At 43.2% G+C, this 26,811-nt stretch overlaps 2 protein-coding genes and 1 long non-coding RNA gene across 7 annotated transcripts in view; 2 read left to right on the forward strand and 1 right to left on the reverse strand.

Annotated features, from left to right (window-relative positions):
• Positions 1-273: 273 nt before the first annotated feature.
• Positions 274-13,826, forward strand: pknox1.1 (pbx/knotted 1 homeobox 1.1). Of its 5 annotated transcripts, none has more exons than XM_013264692.3 (11): positions 277-414; positions 1,760-1,872; positions 7,417-7,547; positions 7,941-8,112; positions 8,856-9,056; positions 9,249-9,399; positions 9,507-9,604; positions 10,192-10,320; positions 10,409-10,485; positions 10,982-11,145; positions 12,127-13,826. In XM_013264692.3, the coding sequence occupies exons 2-11, from the start codon at positions 1,822-1,824 to the stop codon at positions 12,306-12,308; spliced, it is 1,356 nt and encodes a 451-aa protein (XP_013120146.1). In that variant the 5' UTR covers positions 277-414; positions 1,760-1,821; the 3' UTR covers positions 12,309-13,826. The 5 variants fall into 5 exon arrangements, with proteins under 5 accessions (XP_005460966.1, XP_013120146.1, XP_005460965.1 ...); XM_005460908.4 differs by having other exon boundaries at positions 9,249-9,366; XM_025903963.1 differs by lacking the exon at positions 277-414 and adding an exon at positions 1,329-1,425.
• Positions 13,827-13,882: 56 nt separating this feature from the next.
• Positions 13,883-26,811, reverse strand: part of tmprss3a (transmembrane serine protease 3a) — a 28,324-nt gene continuing 15,395 nt past the window's right edge. The window contains exons 10-14 of the mRNA XM_019353019.2: positions 18,846-19,015; positions 17,828-17,923; positions 17,571-17,713; positions 15,564-15,716; positions 13,883-14,162 (exon numbers count right to left, since the gene is read on the reverse strand). Of these exons, the coding sequence (XP_019208564.2) occupies positions 14,133-14,162; positions 15,564-15,716; positions 17,571-17,713; positions 17,828-17,923; positions 18,846-19,015 (592 nt within the window). The 3' untranslated portion in view covers positions 13,883-14,132. The remainder of the gene's footprint in view (positions 14,163-15,563; positions 15,717-17,570; positions 17,714-17,827; positions 17,924-18,845; positions 19,016-26,811) is intronic.
• LOC112844173 (uncharacterized) lies at positions 18,559-19,163 on the forward strand. The gene is made up of 2 exons (XR_003216824.1): positions 18,559-18,763; positions 18,942-19,163. It is a non-coding gene; the product is annotated as an uncharacterized LOC112844173 (long non-coding RNA).

Raw genomic sequence — 26,811 nt, forward strand, 5'->3', positions numbered from 1 at the left:
AGGGGCATCATTTGAATAGAGCTGAGTGTGCAAGTGGTTTATCTGTGGTTCTATTTTAATGATTACAATTTTGACTCCTTTAGCATGCCTGCATGCACATAATGTTCAAATTACCCAGACGCATTCGTTTAGGAATAAGCACTCAGCAGTCTGTGTTTCACGCATTAGTATGTTGATGATTAGAAGATGTGTGTGTACATAAAGGAACAAAGTATAAAGCGAGGGAAGCTTTTGCTAAGACAAAAAAACAGCAGGGCGCAGAAGGACTCGCAGGCAGGACGTCATGTCTCCGCCCACCTAATACATAATCATGAGTCCTGCGCCCCTGCGTGCCCTTGCGCGATGACGTAACGCGACAACTGCGGGTCCCGATTGCTGCAGCCGCTTGTCAGTGTGACGAAGATTGGCACTCAGGTAAGCTGTCACTCAAAGTCCCTCTTTTTCCGTTCCCTATCAATCAAACAATCTGGGCCGCACGCAAAAATGTCCCGGGGCGAGGAGCGCGGACTTAGTCAGGGCAGCAGAGGATGTTTTTTAGGGGAAACAGAAGCGGCAGAGCTCTGTGAAGGATAAAAAAAACTGTATACATGGGAGGGGGGGTTAAAAAATATGTCGGCGTTTTGGGGGCTGAGGAGGATTGTGGAAAAGCAAAGGGCGAGCGCTAGAAACGAGGCCCAACACTTTACCACGTAGGGGAGGGGAAGTAGAGGGCAGCTGTCCCCGCATGATTGATTGACTGAAAAGGGGAGGAATTTAGGATCAACCGGGCTAGCAATCCAATACTTAATAATGTCTTTGCTGCCCAATTATTCCATATAGCTGACAAGAAATATAATTTAATTTAAAATGCATACTGTTAAGCGACCGACGCGGTCTTATTATTTGGTAAAATGGCTTACTTCGTATCAATCCGCAGGAGGGTCTTTTTCTGTACCTGGCTAGATTGGTTAGCTAGCTTGTTTTTTGGCCGCGATTGCCTTCGCTAAATATGGCGCTTTGCCTTTTGGTTGCACTACCAGCACGAATACACTTTGAAGTTAATACTTAGCTACGTCGAAGACGTTAGCTCGGCCATATGGTTGCCTATTTGACTGAAGCCTAGGTTGGCTTCGTGAACTAGCGCAAATGTGGCGTTAATGTTACTGGATAATTGTTAGTTGTACGAAAACGACCGTTTTTCCAGTCGGGCTGCTTTGTTTACGAGTAACGTTAGTCGGGTTATAGGAGAGTAGGCTAATATTAGCCCAAAGGATTTATTTCACTTTAATGTCCCCTTGCCGCCACGGTTGCCACAGCTAACACGAGCTAAAGGCTAAACCGTGGTGGGTGTGTTAACATCAATTGCAAGACACGCTAACATAACACCAGCATTATTATTTGTACAACACCCCTTAGATGATACCAGCCTCTTCTTGGCTTTTAGAGGTGAGCTGGATAAGCTATATGCAAAGAAGAGTAACGCTGGACCCCGCAGTGTGCACTCGCTTCTAGCGCTTACGGACACAACATTCGATTATATCATTAGCACCTTGTCAGTTCTGTTCTAATACTGACTTTTGTATACATTTTTCATCTTGGTGTTACAAAGGAGAACAGTATTATGTCCATACTTCTGTATTTTACCGTAGTAATGCCAGCCTAACTAACAAAGCCAGTAACACTGATAATAGTTTCATAGTGAAATCAGAACAGTTCTGTCATTTGAAGCTTATATGCATACACCTGAGGCAGTCTAACTGAAACTGTGTGTACTGTGTAGGTTGGCCACCAGTCCCTGCACTCTATAATGCCCCAGTGTTTGCAGCATCTGCAGTGAACGTGATGGCAGCCCACTCAGTCTCCATAGATAAGTACCCAAAGGGAGAGCAGCAGGTGGGTGAGAGGGACAAACTTTGCTTGGACCTGCAGGGAGCTATAGTCTGCTCTTTGGAAATACTAGTTAACTAAAGAGAATTAAGCACAACAGCAAGACAGGATACTGTTTGTAATTGGGACGTCTAAACATTCCAGGCTACAACTTTGAGTGTTCTGGACTCTTTGCCTAATAATTTATTTTTAGTGGTGATAAGTCAGCCTTGGTAGCAGAATAACGTGAACACTTGGTGCATGTAACACTGGAACCCAATCTTGACACTGTGAGCTTGTCTCTGAAACTCAGTATGGGAGACATCAGTGATGCATTGTAAGCCTCATTTCCTCCTAGTGTTTATCTGTATGCATATTTGTAAAATACTTAAAAACATCTTTATTTAGGTGCCGAAATTTGTGGGTGTTGAGAGCTAAGAATGAACTATGACTAAGAAGAAATGTTCCTCCCTACGCAGGCAATCATTTTTGGTCTATTTGTGTTCAATCTAAGTCATTGTTGGCTGCAGTCACATGGTTGGGGATGGGATTTGTGCTCCTCGAAGGGACTGTGTGTTGCCGGTAGGCAGGCACAGTGTAAAAAGGGAGAAAGACTTTGCTCAGTGAAAGTATTTTGCAGAGCCTGTGCTCACATTTCAATTCAATTCAATTTTATTTATATAGCGCCAAATCACAACTACAGTCGCCTCAAGGCGCTTTATATTGTAAGGTAGACCCTACAATAATACAGATAAAAACCCAACAATCATATGACCCCCTGTGGGCAAGCACTTTGGCGACAGTGGGAAGGAAAACTCCTTTTTAACAGGAAGAAACCTCCGGCAGAACCAGGCTCAGGGAGGGGCGGGGCCATCTGCTGCGACCGGTTGGGGTGAGAGAAGGAAGACAGGATAAAGACATGCTATGGAAGCGAGACAGAGATTAATAACAAGTATGACTCGGTGCAGAGAGGTCTGTTAACACAGGCGTATGGAAGTTGGGAGAGTGTATTCTCAGTTGTTATTCTCTGGACACCAGAGATGGTAGTGTTTCAGTTAGATTGTATTGCATCACTTACTGGATCGTGAGGGTCCTGCCCTCATGACCCTATGCACTGGGGACTTAAAAAAAATATTTCAGAATATCATGAATCTTAATAGCTTCCCATTTCTTTTAACAGTTTGTTTGAACAAAGTATAGAGATGTTAGCAAAGGGAATGGAAGAACCAAATCAGTCATTATCATCTTATTTTCTCTTTATGGGAACTAAACACTCTGATGTGTTGCCTGTCCTGCTGTGTGCTGAGATGCATATAAGCACCTCAGCACACAGCAGGACAGGCAACACATCATTGTGCTGATCTGTCTCTTTCACCACTCAGTTAACATTATATCAGGTGGACAGTGCTACAGTAATCATAAACAAGATAAAATTGTACATCCCACGCACATTCGGTGCAGTCATTGGCAAACTCTGGTGCCTGCAAAACAATGTCAGGTAAAATAGTGGCATTTAGATTATGTGCAGTTCTTAATATGTATCCACCCAGGAGTATGCTTAGTGCTACTTCAGGGAATGTTGTCAAAAGCAAACACAGGAGGACACTGGACTGACATAAATAACCCATAATGCATTGTAAACGTGAAGCACAAAGTTGGATACATGACAGAGGCAGCTGGGATTAAACATCAGAAACTATCTGTTAGCGTTTTCCATTTTATGTTTCTTTAAAAATATATTTTTTATTGTTACTCTGTTCATTTAATGGGGTTGAGTTTACACTTTAATGTGTCTCCTATCAGCAGAGAGGCTCAGAGGAAGTGATGTAAACCCACAAAATAGTGCTCATGAAAAAAACTATACTACTGTTTACTGTTCACACCAAAGCCTGTTGAACAATAGTACAGCTTGTCTGCTGAGTGTGGGAAATGTTATGCTGAAATAGACTGAAGTGATTCTATCTGCCACAGATACACAGCAGTTATCTTCCAAGTAACATGATGTCATCGAAATACATGATCTCAAAAATGTGACTATCCATGATGTACAAAAATGAAGCCAACATTTCCCACTTATGAGGGCTGCCATCTTGTACTTCAGGAGTCAGTCTGTGCAGTAGTGACTCTTAGTGGAGGAGTTGTTGATCTCCTGTCTACAGCCCCACAGGATGTAAACAGGAGCATATCCCATGCACTTTTTATGTAGCCAGGGTTGTTCAGTTTTAACATCCCTGCTGGTGGTTTTACTGCTCCTCCTCACGACTCAGGAAATTTAGTTAAATAGAGCCACGCTGGTTTAATTAAAAGGCACACATCTTACCATACTATAGTTGTATACAACATCTAACAACATCCTCCTTCATCCTTGCTAACGTGTTAGCTGGATTTGCAGTTAGCACACACACTTGTTGTTATGCACCAGTGTTGCTCTCATAGTCGAGATGTTTGACTAATTAGTCAGTGTAGCTTTGTTACCCTGATTTTAGACAAGAGAAATGACAGCTGCATACACACCTCAGAGACAGCGTTACTGTAATTATGTAAAAATTAAATGTTGCCTTTTGAGATTTTAACATAAAGAGAACTGGAGACTCCCCGAGCACTCTGAAACCCGGAAACATGGAAACTTTCAATTGGATCTTACATTTAAAAACACATCAGCAGAATGTTTCCTCGAAGTATAATTTTTTTCTTTTCATTTAACAACATGTACCAGAGTAGTAGTAGTTCGTTTATTTTTAAATCAACAGCTGCATTTACTCAGGCAAAAACAAGTGAGGGAGACTGCCAGAGCCAAGCTGGGTCTGGATTCTTGGGTCCAGTGGTTTGTAGAAACTTCCTCCTATTCTTTCAACACAGCTGTCCTGTGCCAGATTTTCGTTTGACCCACAGGCAGACATCATGTTAGAAACATCAGGACTGAGGTTCATCACAGGGATCAGGCTTCATCATCAGCTCCTTCAAAGGGAAATCTTCAGATCTCCACCGTAGGCCTAAAAGGTGGAGAAACCCAGCACTTAAACAGTGTACAGTGTTTCTGGACTTTTACACAATAGTGTTACATTAAGTTCGAAAATTATTAAGAAAATTATTAAAAATCTAAATGTATAGTAATCAGAGAGGTGTTGCCCTAATATGTACAGAAGCTGAGCACGGCTGACATCATCAGTTTTCTTAGATCCCAAACTGAGTTACTGTTTATGCCCCTAAAGGTAAAGAGGATAATGGTACATATGATACCAATTACATGGATATATAATACGTTTGACTTTCCTTCATGAACTTCCTCAGTAATGCTGGGCTTACACTGTGCGATTTTTGGCCCATTTTGAGCCGATTCTTCAGTCGTGCGACCGTTTTGGTGATCGGCCTGAGTTTTGCCTTCATCGTGTGCCCCAGTATACATGGGGTAACAAGAAGCGATTAACACCTCACGATCAGCTCCCGATCATCAATCGTTTGGTCATAAGAAAATCAAACCTGTTTGAAATCCTGTCGGCCGTCGTGAGGGTCACCGCAGCCGCTCACACTGCGCACGTGCAAACACAGAAATGAAGGTGAAAAAATGGAGCAGCACAGTAGTGCAGCATGTGATCTGGACACAAGCGATGGAGGCACAACTTGTAGAACTTTGGAAAGCTCATCTGAGCCTTTTCGATGTGGCCTCACAAAATTATCACGACCACAACAACCGTGAAAATAGTTGGATGGTCATTGCTGCTCAATCACAGCTGCCTGATCAATATTTTTCATGAGCAATTTAGCAAAGTTGATGGTGGTGGTGTGTGTGTGTGTGAAAGACAGAGAGGGAGAGCGAGAGACAGATTTTGTGTTATAACCTTCATGTTATGGACGCACAGTGCGAGCAGTGAGACCCTGCATCGTGACCTACGAACTTCTAACCCCTGCGAGTCAATCGTACAGTTTGAGCAGGAGCTGAATAACGCCACTGAAAAAAATTGCACAGCGTATGCCCAGCATAAGATAGCTGCAGTTTTCACTGACAGTAAATAATCTGGCAGTTTAGCCTTTGTTCTTTTTTTAATCAGGTCATTTTTAGAGTTACTATAAATTTGCTCCAGGGTTAAATAAATGAATGAATGAATGCATAAAGAGTAGACATATTGGATGATTTGTCAGTCAGTGGGTGGTGCTGAAATCTGCGAGCAACTCCTGTAATCAAAGAATCATCCTTCCATTATCCTGACACACTTTGGTTCGGAACGTCTTATATATTTTGCAGTCTGCAGTTCTGATGACAGCTGACATGCAAATTCTTTGTTAAAAAACAAAGCTTTATATAGAGCACTAAAATAAGCATGAGTTCTTTCCATGGATCTTTAAATTGGATTCAGGTCGTGTGATTGGCTGGGCCTGTATTTTCTTTCTCTGAAACCAACTGAGTTTCCTTGGCTGTGTTTTGGGGATCACGGTTTTGCTAAAACATCCTCGTTCGTTACATCTTCATCATCCTAGTAGATTGCAGTTGATTTTTATCAGGAATGTTGGTACATTTTTCCATTCATCCTTCCTTCAGATATATGAAGTGTGTGAGTGCCGTGTGCTGAAAAATGGCCCCACACCATGATGTTCTCACCTCCAAACTTCACTGTCGGTTTGGTGTTTTTGGGGTGTTTGACTTCCAAACATGGTGTGTATTACAGCATCCAAAACTCACCAAATCTTCCAAACAGCATATTCTTCTATTGACTCTTGTTTGGTGTCGTTTATTGATTTGGATGATTGAAGTCTGCCTTATTGGCAGTTTAACAGTTTATTCATTTACCAAACAGGGTCACCAGCTTAGTCATACACCTGCAGGGTGTCTGGGCTCAGAAGGTGGAGCAGGTTGGAAGGTTTGTGGTTTGATCGCTGGCTGCTCCAGTCTGCATGCCAAAGTCTCAAAGACACTGAACTGACACTGAAGATACTGTGTGTAAATGTTGAATTAATGTGTGCGACTGGGTGAATGAGGCATGTTGTAGAAAAGCACTTCAGGTTCTTTCTGTTAGTCCAGTTTACTGCAGAACACCTTATTGTCAGTTTGAAACAGCAGGCTGTGGTTATGGAAAGTAAACAGTAGACCTTCTCTCAGTATCTAAACTCTGCCTCCAGATACACCCAAGTTTCTCTAACTGTTGCTGCTAATCAAACTTCTAAGAAAGGTGACTCTTTGAACCCAAATCAACATGATGACAACTACTATTAATGGCAGTACTAGTACTAGTAATCTGAGGTGAACTTCTTTTGTTTTTCTTTGAGCCCTGCCCCATTTGCTAACATGGAGAGGGTGGGCTTTATGGCCTGTACTGCAGCCTGACACCAGGGGGCAGTAGACACTCTTTGGGGAGCTGTCAGGTTGTCCAGGCTTTCTGTAGTCATTTGTGAGTAACTTGTTGATCTCAGAAAATAGTCTTTATGCTTGAAAAGTGCTTATGACTTTAAAAGGAGTGCTATTGAAATGAAGTTCAGTATTTAGCCCTTAAGCCACATGTTGTCACATGGCGTCTTGCTCTTGAACGCTCCATGCTGTAATTGTCTGTTTCTTGTGTGTTCTCACCTTCCCTGCAGATGCAAGGCGTCATAAAGGTAGACAGTGATTCGGAGCAGAAGTTTATGGAGGGTACGTTGGGAGAGGTGCCCAGCCCGGCACCAACAGAGCCACAGACACCCATGGATGCTGACAAAGCATCCATATATCGGTAGGAGTGCGTGTGTGTTTGTGTTTGTTTAAATAGAAATAGAAAATCAGACATTCTCAACAGTAACAGTGTATGCAAGCTGTTTAATTTAAATTAAATCAAACTATATATGAAAAAAGTTTGCACATGCATTTTTCAATCATCTTCCTCTGTAGTCTTCCTTCTCCACCACTGCTCTCTGTCACGCCTCTTTTTCTCTTCATCCTCACCTCCAAACTAACTTCCTGAGCTGAAGTCAAATCTTTAATACATGAAAACCTGCATAGACATGATTATTTATTCCAAATGTTGTCCTAATTACATGTTGTCAGCAGATTAGACATGCAACCCTGCTGCCTGAAGCCTGAAGTGATCCTTTTTCTGTGTGTGTGTGTGTGTGTGCACCTTTCTCAGGCATCCTCTGTTCCCTCTGTTGGCCCTGCTGTTTGAGAAGTGTGAGCAGTCCACGCTGAGCTCTGAATGCATCACCTCAGCAAGCTTTGATGTGGACATCGAGAATTTTGTCCGTAATCAAGAGAAGGAGGGGAAACCTTTCTTCAGTGAAGACCCTGAACTTGACAACTTGGTGAGACATTGTTGCTTCAGAAGGCTAAACCCTATTTCACAGCATTTATGTTTGTGTACATGCAGAGGGGTATGTAACCTATACAAACACGCTTGCATATTGTCTTTCAAATAACCAACAACTTGAAGCTCAACAGGGATTGCTATATCGATTGGTTGAAAAGAACAGGAGTGACAGAAGGTGAACACAAATCACAAAAAGTAAACTATAATAAAAGATCATCAAGAACAGCATGAAAGGCTTTGGTGGACACTTTTCATTGTTGTCACTTCAGCTCTTTGTATGTTGATTTCACTTTTCTCTGCAGCTGACTGAAGGGCCAGCAACAGTAGAAGCCCACAGACTTGTTGTTTGTGACAGTAAACGACTGCGGGGGCAGAATCAGCCCGTTAAAGACGGTCCACGGGATGGCTTTGGAAATGTGAAGGAGGGCATAAATTTTAGACTTTTAGGTCTACTTTCCTACTGAGAAAGACATCATGACCATTCATGCTACAATAAATAAGTAGTAATTAAATCTTCACAGGGTGGCATCGTGCTGTATTGCTTGTTCATCGGTTTCTACCAGTTAATTAGAATTCCTTGTGAAAATGATGCCACAGTGGGTATTATTGAGCGGTCGAGTCTGACTTGGAGATTCTGTGCTGTGACCTTTGACCTCCCTGAAAGGCCCTCAGGTAAATATTTGTTAAACCGAAAGATGTTGAGCCCAAGAACTCTCTTTCCGTTTGTTCTATCTGAAGATGGTGAAAGCCATCCAGGTGCTGCGGATCCATCTGCTGGAGCTGGAGAAGGTGAGCGACCTGTGCAAGGACTTTTGCAGTCGCTACATCGCCTGCCTCAAGACTAAGATGAACAGTGAGACTCTGCTGAGTGGTGACCCAGGAAGCCCATACTCGCCTGTACAAGGCCAGGCCCAGAGCTTCTCACCCACCAAGTCTCAGGTATGCAGTGTGGGTGAACTACAGGCGTCACCACCAAACGCCCCAGGTGAAGAGTTAGCTACCACTGATCAGTGCCCCTGCTGGGGTATATTAGCCAGTTAAAAGAGAATACGTTAAAAATGGCGTTATAAGAGTTAGCAGCATGGAAAACATACATGTGCCTACTTTATGTATGCATGCTCTATTACACAGACCCCCAGCTCCATATCAGGGACCATTAGTCCCCAGGGTCAAATTGTAGTTCCAGCATCGGCCCTGCAGCAAGGAAACGTTACCGTGACAGCTGTCAACCCCACCCAGGTGGTCGCAGGTATGTCATCTTGGCGTACGACCCCTTCCTCAGGTACTGCACTAATGACTGTAGCCGAGATATTCGCATGTACCAATAGGACTCTTCGAGTCTTCTGCGCTCAGCTGAGCAGGTTAGAAAACTGTGTGTTTGTATTTCAGGCGGGACTGTGTACCAGCCAGTCACAGTTGTAACTCCTCAGGGCCAGGTGGTAACACAGGCTCTGTCTCCCGGGACAATACGCGTCCAGAACAATCAGGTAGTACATCTGTCTATGTGGCATGCTATTAAGTGAAATCAGTCATTGAATTTTACTGCTCCCACTTGTTGTTGGGGTGGCTGTGGCTCAGGTGGTAGAGCAGATCAGCTACTGATCGGAAGGTCGGTGGTTCGATCCTTGGCTTTCCCAGTCTGCATGCCGAGTATCCTTGGGCAAGATACTAACCCCAAGTTGCCCTCCGCATCGGAGGGCAACTTGGGGTTAGTATCTTGCCCAAGGATACTCGGAGTGTGAACTTGGGGTTAGTATCTTGCCCAAGGATACTCGGAGTGTGAATGTGTGTGAATGCAAGTTAGTTTGCACTTGTGTATAGAAGTGCTTGTATGAGTGGGTGTGAATGGGTGAATGAGGCATGTTGTATAGAGCGCTTTGAGTACTCCGGGAGAGTAGAAAAGCGCTATATAAGAATCAGTCCATTTACCATTTACCATTTGTTCCTACAGTATTTAAAAGTAAAATGGGACGCAGAGTAAAAGTTAGCTGAATTAACAGTATTGTAATTTAACATAACCTTTCATTCTGTTGGGATAATTCAAAGATGGCTAAACAAACATCTGTGTAATCAGCTTCAGCTGCAGTTTCACCAGGAGTTGAACCTCTTTGGTCATGAGGACAACTCAACCAAGAACAAGCGCGGTGTTCTTCCAAAACATGCCACGAATGTCATGCGCTCATGGCTCTTCCAGCACATCGGGGTGAGTCTTTGTGCATAAACCATCTGCCTGTATAAAACTCAAGTCCTTACAAAATAGTGATGCCTTTCTTCCCTGTTCTGTTGTGCAGCATCCGTATCCCACAGAGGATGAAAAGAAGCAGATTGCTACTCAAACAAACCTGACACTTCTGCAGGTCAACAACTGGTGAGTTGTTCTGTAGCCCAAGAAAATACTACAGTAACTACATAACTACATATTTACAGTAATGTTTGTGATGGCAGTAGTGTTGCAGTATAATTGGTCAGCCAGGTAATTATGCGGGGGCTTCCTGTGATCAGCTGAGGGTTTCTTCTTCACTCGTCTTGTTTCACTTTTCACTCATGAAACTCTGACTTGTTCCCATAGTTTGCCATTTGACCTCTCTGCTTTTTTGCCTAATGAAAACAAAACAGAAAAGACGATATTTAACTTTCCCCTAAGTTAATAACTGCAACTTCTTTAGGTACAGGTAGGAATTGTCCCTTTTTATTTAAGTTTAAGGAGGTTACTGTATATTTAATATGTACAGGACATCAGACAGTGTCCTTCAAGTCAGGGTGTGTAAAATCCAGCTGTCCATACCTGACAGTGAACCTAATCAGCACCTGTTAGCGTTTGAAGTGCAAAGGTGTGTACAGCCAGCATCACCCTGTGTCTGCAGGTTTATAAATGCACGGAGACGGATCCTGCAGCCCATGTTGGATGCCAGCTCTTCAGAGACGCCCAAAGCCAAGAAAAAGACGCCTCAAAACCGGCCACTGCAGCGCTTCTGGCCTGATTCCATCGCAGCAGGAGGGACCCAGCAGCAAGTTGCCATGCCTGATGGTAGGCAGCACAACACCGTATCGAGATGCTTTTGTTGTTGTACTTGGCCCATATATTAGAGTTAATGCAGAGAAACAGACACACACTAGTTAATGTAGTGATACCAGCAGACTTCCTGCCCACTACTGCTGCTTTTAACAAACTCTGTTGTTCTAGTTTGGCAACAAATGTCATCACTGTATCACAAATGTTGCTGCTTTTAACAAATTGCTGACAATGTGACTAGGACTGCAACATTTCATAACTTGACTGTTTTAAAAATCCTTGACACAAATTGTTTGATTCAATGCTTTGTTTAATCTACACCTCTGTAGCACTCAGGTGTCACTATTAAGTAGTTTAATGTGGAAAGCACAGAGGCAGTTGGTACTGTTACAGAGACAGTGCGCTCAGGTGGAGTAGAGAAAAAAGATTTTCCAGCATCCAAAACAACAGTGCTGTTGCTATGATTGCCACAGGAAGTTTTACTAGGAAAAAGCTGGCAGGAGTCCTTGAGCAAACCACCTGATCAACAAGCTCCAGCATGAAGAACAGCGAACTTTGTAAGCTGCTCTGTCCACCCCTGTTTGTTTTACACTGCAAAACATCTGGACTACAGAAGTTAAACAGATGAACTGTTAAGTAAAGACGTGAACTTGGTCTGATACAGTTTTAGTTTAAATAAAGCAGATGCTGAAGGTTCACAGCAGCTCTTCTACTTTATATAGTGAGAGGAAAAACCATTTTTATTTCAAGGCTGCAAGGCAGATTCAAACAAATACAATTTTAATTCAACAAAAAACAAAACTGTAAAATCATACTGGATGAGTGTTTTACATGACTCGTTGATAAAGCAGAATAAAAGCGCACAAAGTAAACGTTTGTCATTTCCTGGAAAACAACGAGACATGTTGGTGACTCGTGTCAGGAGTTTCCAGCCACAGCTTTTTCCTTCTGCCTTCTTTGGTAATAAGCTTTTAAAAAACTGTCTCAATATTTTAGGTACAATGGTGACGATGAACGTGGAGGGTCTGCAGAGCCTGACATCAGACGGTGCCACGCTGGCAGTACAGCAGGTGATGCTGGGAGGCCACAGTGAAGACGAGTCAGGGGACAGCGGAGATGAGGACAATGACGCGGACATGGCGGGGCTGGGCCTGGACAATAGCAACTCATTGCAGTAGAGGACAAGCCCCCCCCCCACATGCAGAGGACACACAAAATGAGTTCGACAGAACAGAGGTGCGTCCGTTTGATTTCCACAGAGCACAGGACACACTGGGATGGACCCTGCACTCTTCCAAGCCTCCACCCTGCTGAACGGCGGTTGTTGCTGCACGTGTATGTCAGGAGTGTCATTTCGCAAACAGTTTTTTATTATATAAATGATGTAGGTGAGTGCACTTTTTGTATATTTAAGCTCAAAAAGATGAAATCAAACTGAAAAAAACCAAGTGTTAAAAACACCTGAGACAAGTTTGTATACTCCGTTAATAAATGTTGACTTTTTTTGGCCCCGCCCCTGTCCCCCCTTCGCCCGCCCCGCTCCCAGCTAGATTGTCGTTTTGGATGAGACCACTTCTGTCTTGTTCTTGTATCTCTGGTTTGTCTTGACTTTTGCATGCTTGTGTTTTAAGTAGACGTGTGTGCTCTTATGACTGACTCCATGGCTCACACTGCCCCCTGCAGGCAGAGTGGAGCACAGGTGGAGAGATTAAAAGTAAATTAGAGGAGAGATGCTTATTTTTCTATACAAAAATATGAAATGAGTGTTTTTGATTGTTTTGTTTTTTTTGGTTTCATTTTTGTGTTCTCCTGTTTTGTAAGAAATATTTATGTACAGATTCATAATAAATGCTGTGACCCTGTTTTCCAGGGTTCTTTTGAAGTTTTCTAAAAAACAGAAAAAGGAATTGAATGCTGATGAAAATTACTATTTAAATTGGTTTTAAGCTTAAAATATTAACAAGGCCTTATCTGTGTTCTTTTCTAAAATAAATCTTACCAAGAAGCACAAAAAGGAAGTATGACCCTTGGAGAAATTGGCCAAAAAGACACTAAACAGTGGAACACTTGTGGCTCCGTAAAGCATATTTTTACTTTGTGTACTGCAGTATCACGGGAACCCTCTCCAGCAGCAAAGCGACTGCCGCGTTCCCGTCTTTGTTTAATCCAGCTCCAAATTTGGCCCACAATGTGTATACCATACATTATGTCTTTTAACCATTTTACAGTAGTAGCGTAGGTGTCACTTTCTAAAATGCACAATCCAGAACACTATGCTAACCACACAATCAGGAGGGGTTACGAACTCCATCAATAAGAAGCAGTGGACTTTTTGCACGCATTTAGCTTTTATTTTATGTACACGCTACATACATGCTGTTGCATTGAAAACAGAGCAGCTGGAAACTTGGAGTCATTGCCCTCCTGAAGGAATGAGCCCAAGGGCTGCAGCTGCGACCATGACTCCCCACCCCACTACACACACACACACACACACACACACACACACACACACACACACACACACACACACAGTGAAGGATCTGAAAGCTCCATCAGTTTGACGTTACTGCACATATTGGGGTGCCTCTTGTTTAAATAACTGTAATGCTGTACTGTAAAACAGTTGTTTGTAAGTAGTTGCAGTAACCTGGTTTTTATCCCTCTTGTAAAGTTAACTTTGTTCATTTGATTCAGCCTGAGGGTTTAATGGCTACACGTTGCCCTCGCTGAGCTCTGTTTGTCACCTCTGTCTAGCTTTTTATGAAGCATTCACTTTTCTCTTGTACTTCTCGCTCGTCTGTTTTGCCTTAGAGCTTTCTATTTTGGAATAAATGATGCCTAACTCTGCCGTCCACTGTCTCGTTACTCTGTTTCCGTCAGGTTCTCCTTCAAACACGACTGTGTGTCTCTGTGATAATGTGTACAGTTTGTCTTTACAGGTACTTGTTGCCAAATGCAGAGACATGCAGATAGTCTGGTGAGAAGTCACTGTGGGGGATTCAGTTTCCTGTTTTCAGAGCCTCTTCTTTCTGGAATGTACAGAGACACTTATTAATATACATAAAATGCGATATGTTTTAAAACATGCAGATTTATCTTTACACCAGGCTGCAGATTTGAAATCCTTGTGGCTTTCCAAAGCCTGTGAATTTGCACAAATGTTAACCCTGTTCCTAAACACCAAGGATGACAAACCTTAATGACTGTTGCTCTGAGGTCTGTACTCATGAAGACATTTGAGCTTCTGGTACTGTATCATCTCAAATCTATCACTGACCCTCATGTGGACCTCTTTTGAATACAATCATCCCGCCTCTGCTGCAGGACGAACTCCCCAGCTGATTGTTCCTGCTCCCACCTGCACTTCCTGTCTGACAGAAGGCAGCATATGAGACTGGGCAGGCATGTCTCAGATTTTCAGTGCATCAGGGCTGTGTACTTTCTCCTCTGCTATTCTCCCTGTACACCCACCACTGAGCCTCCAATCACCAGTCCAACAAACCTGAAGTTTGCGCATGAGACATAATCATCAGGCTCATATCAGGTGGAGATGACGAGCTCAGTGCTGCCAAAACAGTGGAGCTTGTAGTGGACCTCGGGTTGAAGCTAGCCCCTCCGATCCCATCTTACTGCATGCCTGCCCAGTGGAGACAGTGAAGTCCTTCCACTTCCACTTTAATTGGCTGCAATCTGCCTTCCCTACAAAACCTGTACACCTCCGGGACACTGAGACGGGTGAAGAAGATTGCTGGCGACTGAATTCAGTAAAGGCACTTTGCACATCATGCTGTACCTTATATACATATTTCTTCATTTCTAACTTGTGTTCTATATCTGTAGGTAGTTAGTATATATTCCCTTTGTGTGTATTTCTTTTTCATATTTGTAATATTTACATAGAAATGTATCTATTAGATATAATGTAAATACCATGTATTTTCTCTCTGTACCTCTGTTTGGGGGGGGGGGGTTACACCACGACACCACAACAAATTCCTTGTTTGTGTTCAAACTTCACAATGAAAGCAATTTAGTTTCTAAATATAGCATCTTAATTATTCCCACGAGAAGTAATTTCATCTTTGTATGTGCATGTTACAAACTTTGAATAAGTTATGTGGATATGACATCTGATGCATACATTTCTGCATTTTCCTTGTATAATAAAATGCTGTGTATCTGTTCACAATCTAATCAAAACGCATGGACTAAAGCCGCTGTGTGTGTAAAGACACTGAAACCAGTTACTCGTAGATGGGCCTCAAAAGAATGCTGCATGTGCATTAATAGTAATATTACATTCATAATGTATCAGTCTGAATCCATTTTTAGCTCTATAGCCACTGTCTGCTGGATGTGACACACAGGATTAGTACTCAAGATGTGCTACATCAGGACCTTAAATATGGACACAGGTTTTTCTCACTGACCTCCATCTGTTTGTGGATCCAGCTGAGAGCGCACGTGATGCGGGTGTAAACGCCCGGCTTGTTTATGTGAGCACAGCCAATGCCCCAACTGGTTGCTCCAACTAGCTTCCACACAGACGAGTCCTCACAGGCAAGCGGACCGCCGCTGTCCCCCTGGAAACACCAGATAGGTGAAAACATACATACACCCCTTTCCCATTAGTACCGAATCATGTCGACTTGCCACGGATCGACACTACTCGACTCGGATCGACTGGTTTTCAACGCGTCTCAACGCGTACAGTGGTTTAAATCTGTGCTCTCTGTCATTCTCTCTTTCAGACTCTCATCTGTGCAATCCACCTCCTCCCCATCTCCACCTCACAGACACCTCTGTCACAGCTCCATCTAATCCCTAAAACTAATGTATCTCATTTTAATGCAAAAGGAAACTACAGGGAGTGCAGAATTATTAGGCAAATGAGTATTTTGTCCACATCATCCTCTTCATGCATGTTGTCTTACTCCAAGCTGTATAGGCTCGAAAGCCTACTACCAATTAAGCATATTAGGTGATGTGCATCTCTGTAATGAGAAGGGGTGTGGTCTAATGACATCAACACCCTATATCAGGTGTGCATAATTATTAGGCAACTTCCTTTCCTTTGGCAAAATGGGTCAAAAGAAGGACTTGACAGGCTCAGAAAAGTCAAAAATAGTGAGATATCTTGCAGAGGGATGCAGCAGTCTTAAAATTGCAAAGCTTCTGAAGCGTGATCATCGAACAATCAAGCGTTTCATTCAAAATAGTCAACAGGGTCGCAAGAAGCGTGTGGAAAAACCAAGGCGCAAAATAACTGCCCATGAACTGAGAAAAGTCAAGCGTGCAGCTGCCAAGATGCCACTTGCCACCAGTTTGGCCATATTTCAGAGCTGCAACATCACTGGAGTGCCCAAAAGCACAAGGTGTGCAATACTCAGAGACATGGCCAAGGTAAGAAAGGCTGAAAGACGACCACCACTGAACAAGACACACAAGCTGAAACGTCAAGGCTGGGCCAAGAAATATCTCAAGACTGATTTTTCTAAGGTTTTATGGACTGATGAAATGAGAGTGAGTCTTGATGGGCCAGATGGATGGGCCCGTGGCTGGATTGGTAAAGGGCAGAGAGCTCCAGTCCCACTCAGACGCCAGCAAGGTGGAGGTGGAGTACTGGTTTGGGCTGGTATCATCAAAGATGAGCTTGTGGGGCCTTTTCGGGTTGAGGATGGAGTCAAGCTCAACTCCCAGTCCTACTGCCAGTTTCTGGAAGACACCTTCTTCAAGCAGTGGTACAGGAAGAAGTCTGCATCCTTCAAGAAAAACATGATTTTCATGCAGGACAATGCTCCATCACATGCGTCCAAGTACTCCACAGCGTGGCTGGCAAGAAAGGGTATAAAAGAAGAAAAACTAATGACATGGCCTCCTTGTTCACCTGATCTGAACCCCATTGAGAACCTGTGGTCCATCATCAAATGTGAGATTTACAAGGAGGGAAAACAGTACACCTCTCTGAACAGTGTCTGGGAGGCTGTGGTTGCTGCTGCACGCAATGTTGATGGTGAACAGATCAAAACACTGACAGAATCCATGGATGGCAGGCTTTTGAGTGTCCTTGCAAAGAAAGGTGGCTATATTGGTCGCTGATTTGTTTTGGTTTTGTTTTTGAATGTCAGAAATGTATATTTGTGAATGTGGAGATGTTATATTGGTTTCACTGGGAAAAATAAATCATTGAAATGGGTATATATTTGTTTTTTGTTAAGTTGCCTAATAATTATGCACAGTAATAGTCACCTGCACACACAGATATCCCCCTAAAATAGCTAAAACTAAAAACAAACTAAAAACTACTTCCAAAAACATTCAGCTTTGATATTAATGAGTTTTTTTGGGTTCATTGAGAACATGGTTGTTGTTCAATAATAAAATTATTCCTCAAAAATAAAACTTGCCTAATAATTCTGCACTCCCTGTAGCTGTACCTGACAGGAGTCAATTCCACCATCCAGGTATCCCGCACAGATCATCCAGGAGGAGATTAAGCCCTTGTAAACCTCTGGTCTGTTGCAGTTCTGGTTGGAGATAAGTGGCACCACAGCTGAGCGCAGAACGACACTAGTGTCTCCTGTTAAAAAGAAGAATTTCAACCATATAAATGCAGCAGCATCCCCACAAAAACACCCTAAACAACACCCAGCTGAAACAGAATACAAAATAAGCTTTAGGTGTCTACACTCACCATCTTCCTCTGTTGCACCCCAACCAGAGATCCAGCACAAGGTGCCCTCCTTAAACTCCTCTCCATGGCTGGGCAGGCAGATGGGCTGCACAGAGCCTGCAGGGAAAAGTGTTGGACTTATTCATACAATCTGATCTATGGGACTCCAAGGTCAGGAAGGAAAGATCCTAGGAGAGAGAGTAAAGCAGAAGGGAGGGAAGAGAGTGAAAGATCCCTAAACAGGACTGAAAGGAAGATTATCAGATAGCTGTCACTTATTTTAAGTTTGCCAGACACGGAAATATCTTTGATGCAGTGCACTGTGCAGTGTATAGGTCTAAAAGTACAAGACAGAAAAAAATAGAGAACATACACCAACTCAGCACGGGGCAACTGGTGTTCAGTGTGGAGTCACTGCTGGGAACCCATTTGAAGTGGGATGTGTTCTGATATGCACTTTTATATGTAGTAAAATCCATGTTAATAAGGATGCATTTACTGTTGTATGCAGTGAAATGTGTTTGTAGTCATGCTCATTGTTCACTTACAGTATGTGCTGAAGATTCTAACAAAGATCCACTTACGGCAGGGGTGTCGGACTCCAGGCCTCGAGGGCCGGTGTCGTGCAGGTTTTAGATCTCACCCTGGGTCAACACACCTGAATAAAATGATTAGCTCATTACCAGGCCTCTGCAGAACTTCAAGACATGTTGAGGAGGTCATTTAGCCATTTAAATCAGCTGTGTTGGATCACGGACACATCTAAACCTGCAGGACACCGGCCCTCGAGGCCTGGAGTTCGACACGTGACTTAAAGGAATGTGAAGTAAAGTCCTTTCTTAGAATAAAGTTACTAAACTACAAAGAATGTGAATAACAAAAGTAGTAAATCTGGCTGGTCTGGGGATTGAACTGCATCCTGTGAGTCTGCCAATGAAGATACCTGGAACGCTGTAGGTATGGCTATAAATATATGAGTGTTAGGGAGTGTTGTTAAGGAAAAAGTTGTAGTGAATGAGATGTTGAAGGATACTAATACCATCAACTTCAAGTGGCTTGGCCAGTTTCATCAGTGCGATGTCATAGCCGAGTCCTTTTCGTCGGTAACGATTATGGTATACGATTTTCTCAACAGCCAAAGCCTGGGCCCCGTGAAGCGGCTGCTCTGTCAGTCCCACATAGACTGCCCACATGGAGGAGTTTACAAACCTGAAACAGCAACAGTGACAGATGATAACTGAGAAAAGTTTATGTCAATCTAAAATGTTCCTGATGTTGGCATTTAATAAATAAACATACTGAACGTGACAACAACCATGTCTGGCGTTGTTGACCAGCAGGATGGTACATTGACTGGTTCTTATAGAACTTTTCTGCTCTACCTGTACACTCAAAGCATTTTAGACAACATCAGTCATACTCTGATGGCTGCATCAGAGAGCAATTATGTTACTGAAGACAGAGTAGAAGGAGAAGAGGAAAACATGTTTGAGGTAGAGAGAGAGAAGGAAACGTGGGAGGGAGGAGGAAAGAATCAGGGCTATGACTGGTAAATGGAGCGAGCTGGCTGATATGGGAGGCAGAGCCTTCAGTTTTCAGGCCCCTCTTCTGTGGAACCAGCTTCCAGTTTGGATTCAGGAGACAGACACTATCTCTACTTTCAAGATTAGGCTTCAAACTTTCCTTTTTGCTAAAGCATATAGTTAGGGCTGGACCAGGTGACCCTGAATCCTCCCTTAGTTATGCTGCAATAGACGTAGGCTGCCGGGGATTCCCATGATGCATTGAGTTTTTCTTCTTCACTCACTATGTGTTAATAGACCTCTCTGCACTGAATCATATCTGTTATTAATCTCTGTCTCTCTTCCACAGCATGTCTTTATCCTGTCTTCCTTCTTTCACCCCAACCAATCACAGCAGATGGCCCCGCCCCTCCCTGAGCCTGGTTCTGCTGGAGGTTTCTTCCTGTTAAAAGGGAGTTTTTCCTTCCCACTGTCGCCAAAGTGCTTGCTCATAGGGGGTCATATGATTGTTGGATTTTTCTCTGTATTATTGTAGGGTCTACCTTACAATATAAAGCGCCTTGAGGCGACTGTTGTTGTGATTTGGTGCTGTATAAATAAAACTGAATTGAAATTGAATATTGTTGTTTTGGATACCAGGATACATCTTTTTTTCCAGTGTCTACTGAACATCTAGTGTTGTTGTCTGTACGACCTCCATGTGTGGGCTAAAATGTGGTTGTGGTGGACGTCTTTTCAATGTCAAACTTCGAGTCATTATGGACATGGTTTTTATGCTGCTGCGATAGGCTCTGTAGTCTCATGTTTCCAGAGGGTGGAGGGCATGTTTTATGTGTGAAGGAATGCAGAGTGTTGTTGTTGGACAACAACAAGATGTTGCGTGCTCTGGATGCTAAAACAAAAGTGAGCAGATAATCTGGTTCATACAAATCTTCTCGTACTTTCCGTCGCAACATCTCTCAGTCCTGCTACCCATCACAACCACATTCACTTCTTCTTACAGAGCTCTTCACAATAAAACAGGATGCTTGTAAAACTGAACCATGTATGATACAAACACTCTTTTAAACTTATTAAACACATTGTACTTCATGTTTTTTACTCTATATTTCCCCCCCTGGGCCAAATCATTAGGCATTACAATAATATTTCCTATCATCTCTATGCTGATGACATTCAGTTATACTGTTCTTTCAAAGTCTCTGAGCTTTATAAGTCGTCTTGTTTAAGTAATTGCCTGACAGATTTCAAGCAATGGTTAAACAACAACTTCCTTGCCAGTAAATTTTAGGTTTCACTTTAAAATGTTGGTTTTAACTTTTAGGGCCCTGCATGGTCAAACTCCCCATTTTCTATCCGACCTGCTGAAACCTCATTCCTCTACCCAAGCTCTAAGGTCATCAGGTCAGAGGCTGCTGTGGATAGACGCATCTTTATCCAGAAGTGGAAATTATGCTTCTTCATGAGGCTGTTAGCCGTGTTGTGCAGCATAAACTTACTTACAGTGTGTCAGTAAAGGGTGACTTGCACTTCTTACCCGTGTGTAATGACCCCATGTTGGGGTCGTGGATTTGACACCTTAAGTTTTTTAAAGTGGGGATACATGATGAGCATAAGATTTCTGATAGCAGCTTGGCATCTCAGGCTATGTCCACACTAGCCCGGATAGATTTGAAAACGGCGTACACGTCTGAAAACGCTCTGCGTCCACACTGTCGTTTTCAGTCATTTTCACAGAGTTGCGCGTCCACATTGAAACGGCGAAAACGCTTACGTTCCAGTCCTGCGCATGCGTGAAACGCAAGACGATTCGAACTGCCTCATTTCTGTCTGCCGTTTATTTACTTTCCGGCTCTTTGAAACGTCGCTGCAAAATGTTGAGGAAAAGCACCGAGTTTTTTAAATGGACTAACAATGAGGTGGAGTTGTTGCTGCGAGTAACACAAAAGTACAAAGTTGCAAAAGCGAGTGAGAATTAAAGAATTTGAAGAAAAGCTATCTGGAGCACGTACAGACAAATATTAATCTTTAATAAGGCTGTCAAACAAAACAACTGCTGTATAATGCTCTCCGCTATCTTAGTTTGATTGGTTACTTCACCTCATCACATGACTAAAATGTGTCAAAGTCTCTGTTTTCGCTGTCCACACTGCAAAAGCACCGTTTTCAAATGTATGCGTTTTTGAGAGCGTTTTCAAAACGCTGCATTTTCCTTCAGCGAAAACGCCGTCTCAGTGTGGACCGGAGGCCAAAACGGAGAGAAAACGATGCGTTTTCGAACGAAACGCATTAGTGTGGACGTAGCCACAGTTAGAAATGAAATTTAAAATGTTTTTAGAAGTATGGCTAATGTATAATTTGACTTCTAAGGTACAACAAGGCTGAGAAGATGAGGAGATGGTTTACTATGTACTATAAAAACACAATTTGTAATCTTTGATCTTCCAACTGGATCTTCCTCTTCTGGCTTTAGAGTCTCTGTTTATTCAGTTGTACTTTGGGAATCACCCTGTTGTGGTACTGGAGGGAAAGGGGAAGGTGTGACAGACTACAGAATTATACAAGCAATATGTTTTGCCCGTATCAGTAGATCTAAGAAATAAACCTGTTATGAAATTCTAAATGAGAAAAAAAGAGTTAACTGAAGCTTTTATTTATAACTATTGCATGAACTGACCAGGAATTACAGGCAGCTTTATGCTGATATGCTACATTTCTCTGAGTGTATTTGCTGCATGTAACAACCATTTACAGACCAGTAGTAATTACTCTTGCACAGGTTTTTTGCTTGCTTTAAATTTGTGCACTATTTATTTATTTCTGTATTTTTCTAATATATCTCTGATTCACCTTTTCCCGCTGACCCTTGAGCTGCTGGAACATGAGAATTTCCCCAGTGTGGGATTAATAAACCTACCCTTTACCTATCAACATGTCTGATTTGTAGTTAAAACTGTGACATGTTTTCATTATTTGCAAGCTAGAAGAGAGATCGCTCTTGAAGCCTGGTTGTTGCACAATACTAGTACTAGTACTAATACTACTTCTAATACTACTACTACTACTACTACTACTACTGCACAAGGGCCTCAGAGGGACATATGGCAGTGAGGGTTAGAGGTCAGACACCGAGGGCCTGCAGGTTGGGGGCTGGAGCTTGTAAGAGATTCTAACATCCAGGTGTTACAGCTGATAAGGAGCCATAAACGATCCCCATTGTTTAGAAGTGATTACCAGTTTGCTGGGGTTTTTTTACAGACACAGAGAGTGAGAGAGATCATGTTCTACTTTACTTTAAAAAAAACGGATTTTCAGAGCTGTTCATATATGAAGCAGTCTCCATGGAAACATGGGTCATCATGGGCATTGAGTGTTAAATTGTGAGAGTTTGAATAAAACCTGCCAGTTCCTGCATTTAAACTGGAGAGCAAAGAAAAGTTGTACTATTGAAAATAACTTTATCCATAAAAACCACGTAAACAGACATGAAAATAAATGTGTCTGTAAAACTGGCTGTAACCTCTGAGAGCTATAAGACAGACTGAGTCTGCTATCAAAAACAGTTTGTGTTGTTAATCCTGAACGATTCCATGTTACTCCACACACAGTTAGAAAATCACAAAGTTTGACCATAAAATCCCAGAATAATTCTGGGATAATAATTTCTGCAGCAGCAGAAAAATATCTTTCCATGCCACTGTGCTTTCATTTGAAAATAGAAAATGTTGATGTTTTTTTAAAATCTAAAACATAAAAACAACAAAGACTTAAGACTTTAAAGATGTCCTGATGAAATCTGTGAATGTTTAGATTCACCGATGTTTCCATCTGAGAGCAGCAAACGCTGAAGTTGGGTTTTAGAAATACAAGACGGGAACACGAGACCGGAGAAGTAAATGCATCACAGAAGCTCCCTACATTTGTTCAAATAAAGTACAAGTGATTTGCAATAAACAAAAAAGAAGGTCCATGAGATGGTTCACGTCATCTAATGCCGGGCTCACACTGTGCGATTTTTGACCCATTTTGAGCCGATTTTTGAGTCGTGCGACCGTTTTGGCAATCGGCCCGAGTTTGTCCTTCATCGTGCCTCGTGTATCGTGTAGTGTACGTGGGGTAACGAGAAGCGATTAACACCTCACGACCAGCTCCCGATCATCAATCGCTTGGTCGGGAGGATTTCAAACCTGTTTGAAATCCTCGCGACCGTCGTGAGGGTGTCACTGCAGCTTCTCACACTGCGCACGCGCAAACACAAATGTCAGCGAAAAAGACGGCGCAGCACGGCAGTGCAGCGTGTGATCTGGACACAAGCGATGGAGGCACAACTTGTAGAACTTTGGAAAGCTCACCCGAGCCTTTTCTATGTGGCCTCACAAAATTATCACGACCACAACAACCGTGAAAATAGTTGGATCTACACTGCTGCTCAATCACAGCTGCCTGATCAATGTTTTTCATAAAGTTGATGGTGGTGGTGTGCGTGTCTGTGTGAGTGAAAGACAGAGAGGCAGAGCCAGCGGCAGAATTTCTGTTATAACCTTCATTTTATGAACGCACAGTTTGAGCACTCAGGTCGCATCAGAGCATCGGGCCGTATAGTGTGAGACCCTGCATCGTGACCTATGAACTTCTAACCCCTGCGAGTCAATCGTACAGTTTGAGCAGGAGCTGAATCGCGCGACTGAAAAAATCGCACAGTGTGAGCCCGGCATAAGAAAGGCTGGAACAGAACCTCGAATGTTAAAGTTCATTTCCTGTCTGTGTGGTCATTGTATTTTTATCACCCGAGCTAATGTGGATGCTGTAAAAGCACCTTGACTGAAAAAGAAGCACACATTTGGAGAAATCGTGCTGTAGCTTCAAGTTTTCTGTCTTTTCTTTGACAAAAGAAAAACAGATAAGTCTCCTTGGTATGTCGATGTCATGTCAGTAATTCACACAGACATGTGTGAGGTTAACAGTTAAGGTATGGTCCTCCGTACAGCCTGTACTTCAACATAACCCTGACTGCAGTTTGGACATTTAAATGACATTACTCTTTAGGGACTTTAAGATCACATCCAGCTTTAAAACAGAATCTAACATCAGCATTCTTGCCTCTGGAAATAGCTCTAAGATATTAAGAGAATATGGCAAATGCAATCACAGGATGGCAAAAAAATGACTTTAAAATGAGATCTTCTTGTTTCATTGGAACAGTAAACTACCACAACAACGACTACGTGCAGCTATGTAACAACAAGTACCTGCTATGGAGTTTTTCATGTTTTGCATGCAGACTCAGGGCTGCTGGTCTCCTCTTGGTATTTTCTCATGGGTTGTGGGGCAGCTGGTGAGGACTTGTGTATTTCTGGAGAGTCTGCAAAGCTGTTTTGGCTGAAAAACACTCTGCACGCTTCACTCGTCACAAGGCCGTAAATTCGGCTCATTGGTCAGATCAAAACCATCTCCTGCTCTCTTAGTGGCCGAAGCGAGAGCCCGCCTCTCTGAAATGACTTTACTGACAGTCAGGGAGGAGTTCGAGATTGCGGCCTGGGGTTACAGTCAGGTAGCTCTTTCCAGTAGGTGAAAGTGAGGCAGGCGAGAGTTTCCGCTCACTCTGGGTTGCTGGGGTTGAGCGTGTTTGGGGGTCATAACCCCCCAAACTGCAGTTTTACATGGATCAGGTTAAACCCAGGCCTTCTCCGCTCTCTGACTGGTAAAAGCGAGAGTCTGCCTTTCTGAAATTGTTTTATTGAATGAAGGTTTTTCTCACTGGTGAAGGGTAGGGCCAGCTCTATTTTAAATTGCTTTATTGTTGGATCGGGGAAGAGTCCCAGCTCAGGTCGCACTGTGAGACAGAGAGAATGTCGTTTTACCCACACTGCTGTGTGAAGACGCATTTTTACTTTTCTCGGGGCTCCTTGCTCTGGTACGACCGTCTCACGCTGACGTGGAGCGTGTGTACGGCTGACTCTGATTCTGAGCGGTGCATGCACCTTCCAGCTCTCTTAATCCTCGCTGCCCTCTGTTGCTACAAAAGCACATTTTCCCACACTCTCTCTCACCCTCACGCACACACACACACACACACACACACACACACACACACACACACACACAAACACTTGACTAAAAACGTGGCGTTTTTTGTCAAAAAAGTCTTGTGCTGTGAGCACGCATACAGGCCATTTGTACCTCATGATTCCAGGTCTTTCTGTAGCTCTCCACAACTGTTCCTTGGCTCTTGGACAATGCTGCTTTTGCACATAACGATCCAACCAGAATGGACTCAGCAGGCTCAGATTCTATTCACCGTGCCGTAGTCATGCAAAACAAGCAGCTTTGCCAGCTCTGAATTTCTGCAATGACCCGAGAACTGAGAACTCACCAGAGAACTCTGGAGAACTCGCTCAACACCTGTTCAAAGTTAAAGGTGTGATGCAAACTCTAGTTACAGGTGGTCTGTCTAGCCCACCAACTTCTATGTAGGTTTATCCAGATTTCAGTAAAGGTGCCTCTCCATTAAGCAGTCTCACCTCTCCCAAGCACCCATTTCAGTGGAACTGTGCAGCCCAGGCCACCTTTGACAAGTTAAAACAACTCTTTGCCACAGCCCCTCGTTCTTATACAACCTGACCCAAGTAAAAACTTCATAGTGGAGGTGGACACCTCTGATTCAGGAGTGGGAGCCTTCTTCTCACAGCAAGATTCATGTGCCTTTTTCTACCTTTTTCACTTCACATTTTTATCCCGTAGGAAAAACTATGACATTGGTGATCAGGAGCTGCTGGTCATTAAGCTAGCTTTGGAAGAGTGGAGGCATTGGCTGGTGGGCTCAGAGCATCCACTCATAGACTGGACTGATCACAAGAATTATTTATCTTCAAACTGCTAAATGACTCCCATCAGACCAGGTGGGCCCTGTTCTTTACTCTCTTTAACTTTTGCTAAACTTACAGACCTGGTTCTCGATATGTAAAGCCTGACAGTCTAGACATTTGGTCTATCCAGACAGGTCACACGAAAAAGAGACTCTTCTGCCTGTGTCCTGTGTTGTTGGTTCCCTAACCTGGGAAACAGAGTCCGAGATCCGAGTGGCCGGAATGAGGAACCTGGTCCTGGGATGGGATCTCCAAATTGACTCTATATCCCCATGAGAGTCTGGTCCAAAGTCATCTATGGAGCTCACACTGCTAGCTTCACTTGCCATCCTGGCATCAACCAAGCCCCTATAGTCCTCCAGCATCTGTTCTGGTAGCCATCTCTAGCCAAAGATGTCCACAGGGTTCTAACCTGTTCAAAACAAGTGCTCTACATCTCCACCCGCAGGGCTCCTGAGGCCGGTAAACCCCTGGTCACCTGTGCTCTATATCACTTTGGATTTGTGACTGGGTTACTGCCATCTTCAGGTAACACTGTCAGCCCTTACAGTCATCATCAAGAGTAAAAGAATATTTACAAGATAGTGCTGAAACCTGGTATGGTTTGCAGATGGTG

The sequence above is a fragment of the Oreochromis niloticus genome, linkage group LG16 (genome assembly GCF_001858045.2).
Source record: "Oreochromis niloticus isolate F11D_XX linkage group LG16, O_niloticus_UMD_NMBU, whole genome shotgun sequence".
NCBI lineage: Eukaryota > Metazoa > Chordata > Actinopteri > Cichliformes > Cichlidae > Oreochromis > Oreochromis niloticus.

Excerpts from the sequence above, each read along its gene's own strand:
- pknox1.1 (XM_013264692.3), top strand. The coding sequence starts at position 1,822 with ATGGCAGCCCACTCAGTCTCCATAGATAAGTACCCAAAGGGAGAGCAG. Across the intron at positions 1,873-7,416 it reads ACCCAAAGGGAGAGCAGCAG|ATGCAAGGCGTCATAAAGGT; the intron begins GTGGGTGAGAGG and ends CCTTCCCTGCAG. Across the intron at positions 7,548-7,940 it reads GACAAAGCATCCATATATCG|GCATCCTCTGTTCCCTCTGT; the intron begins GTAGGAGTGCGT and ends CACCTTTCTCAG.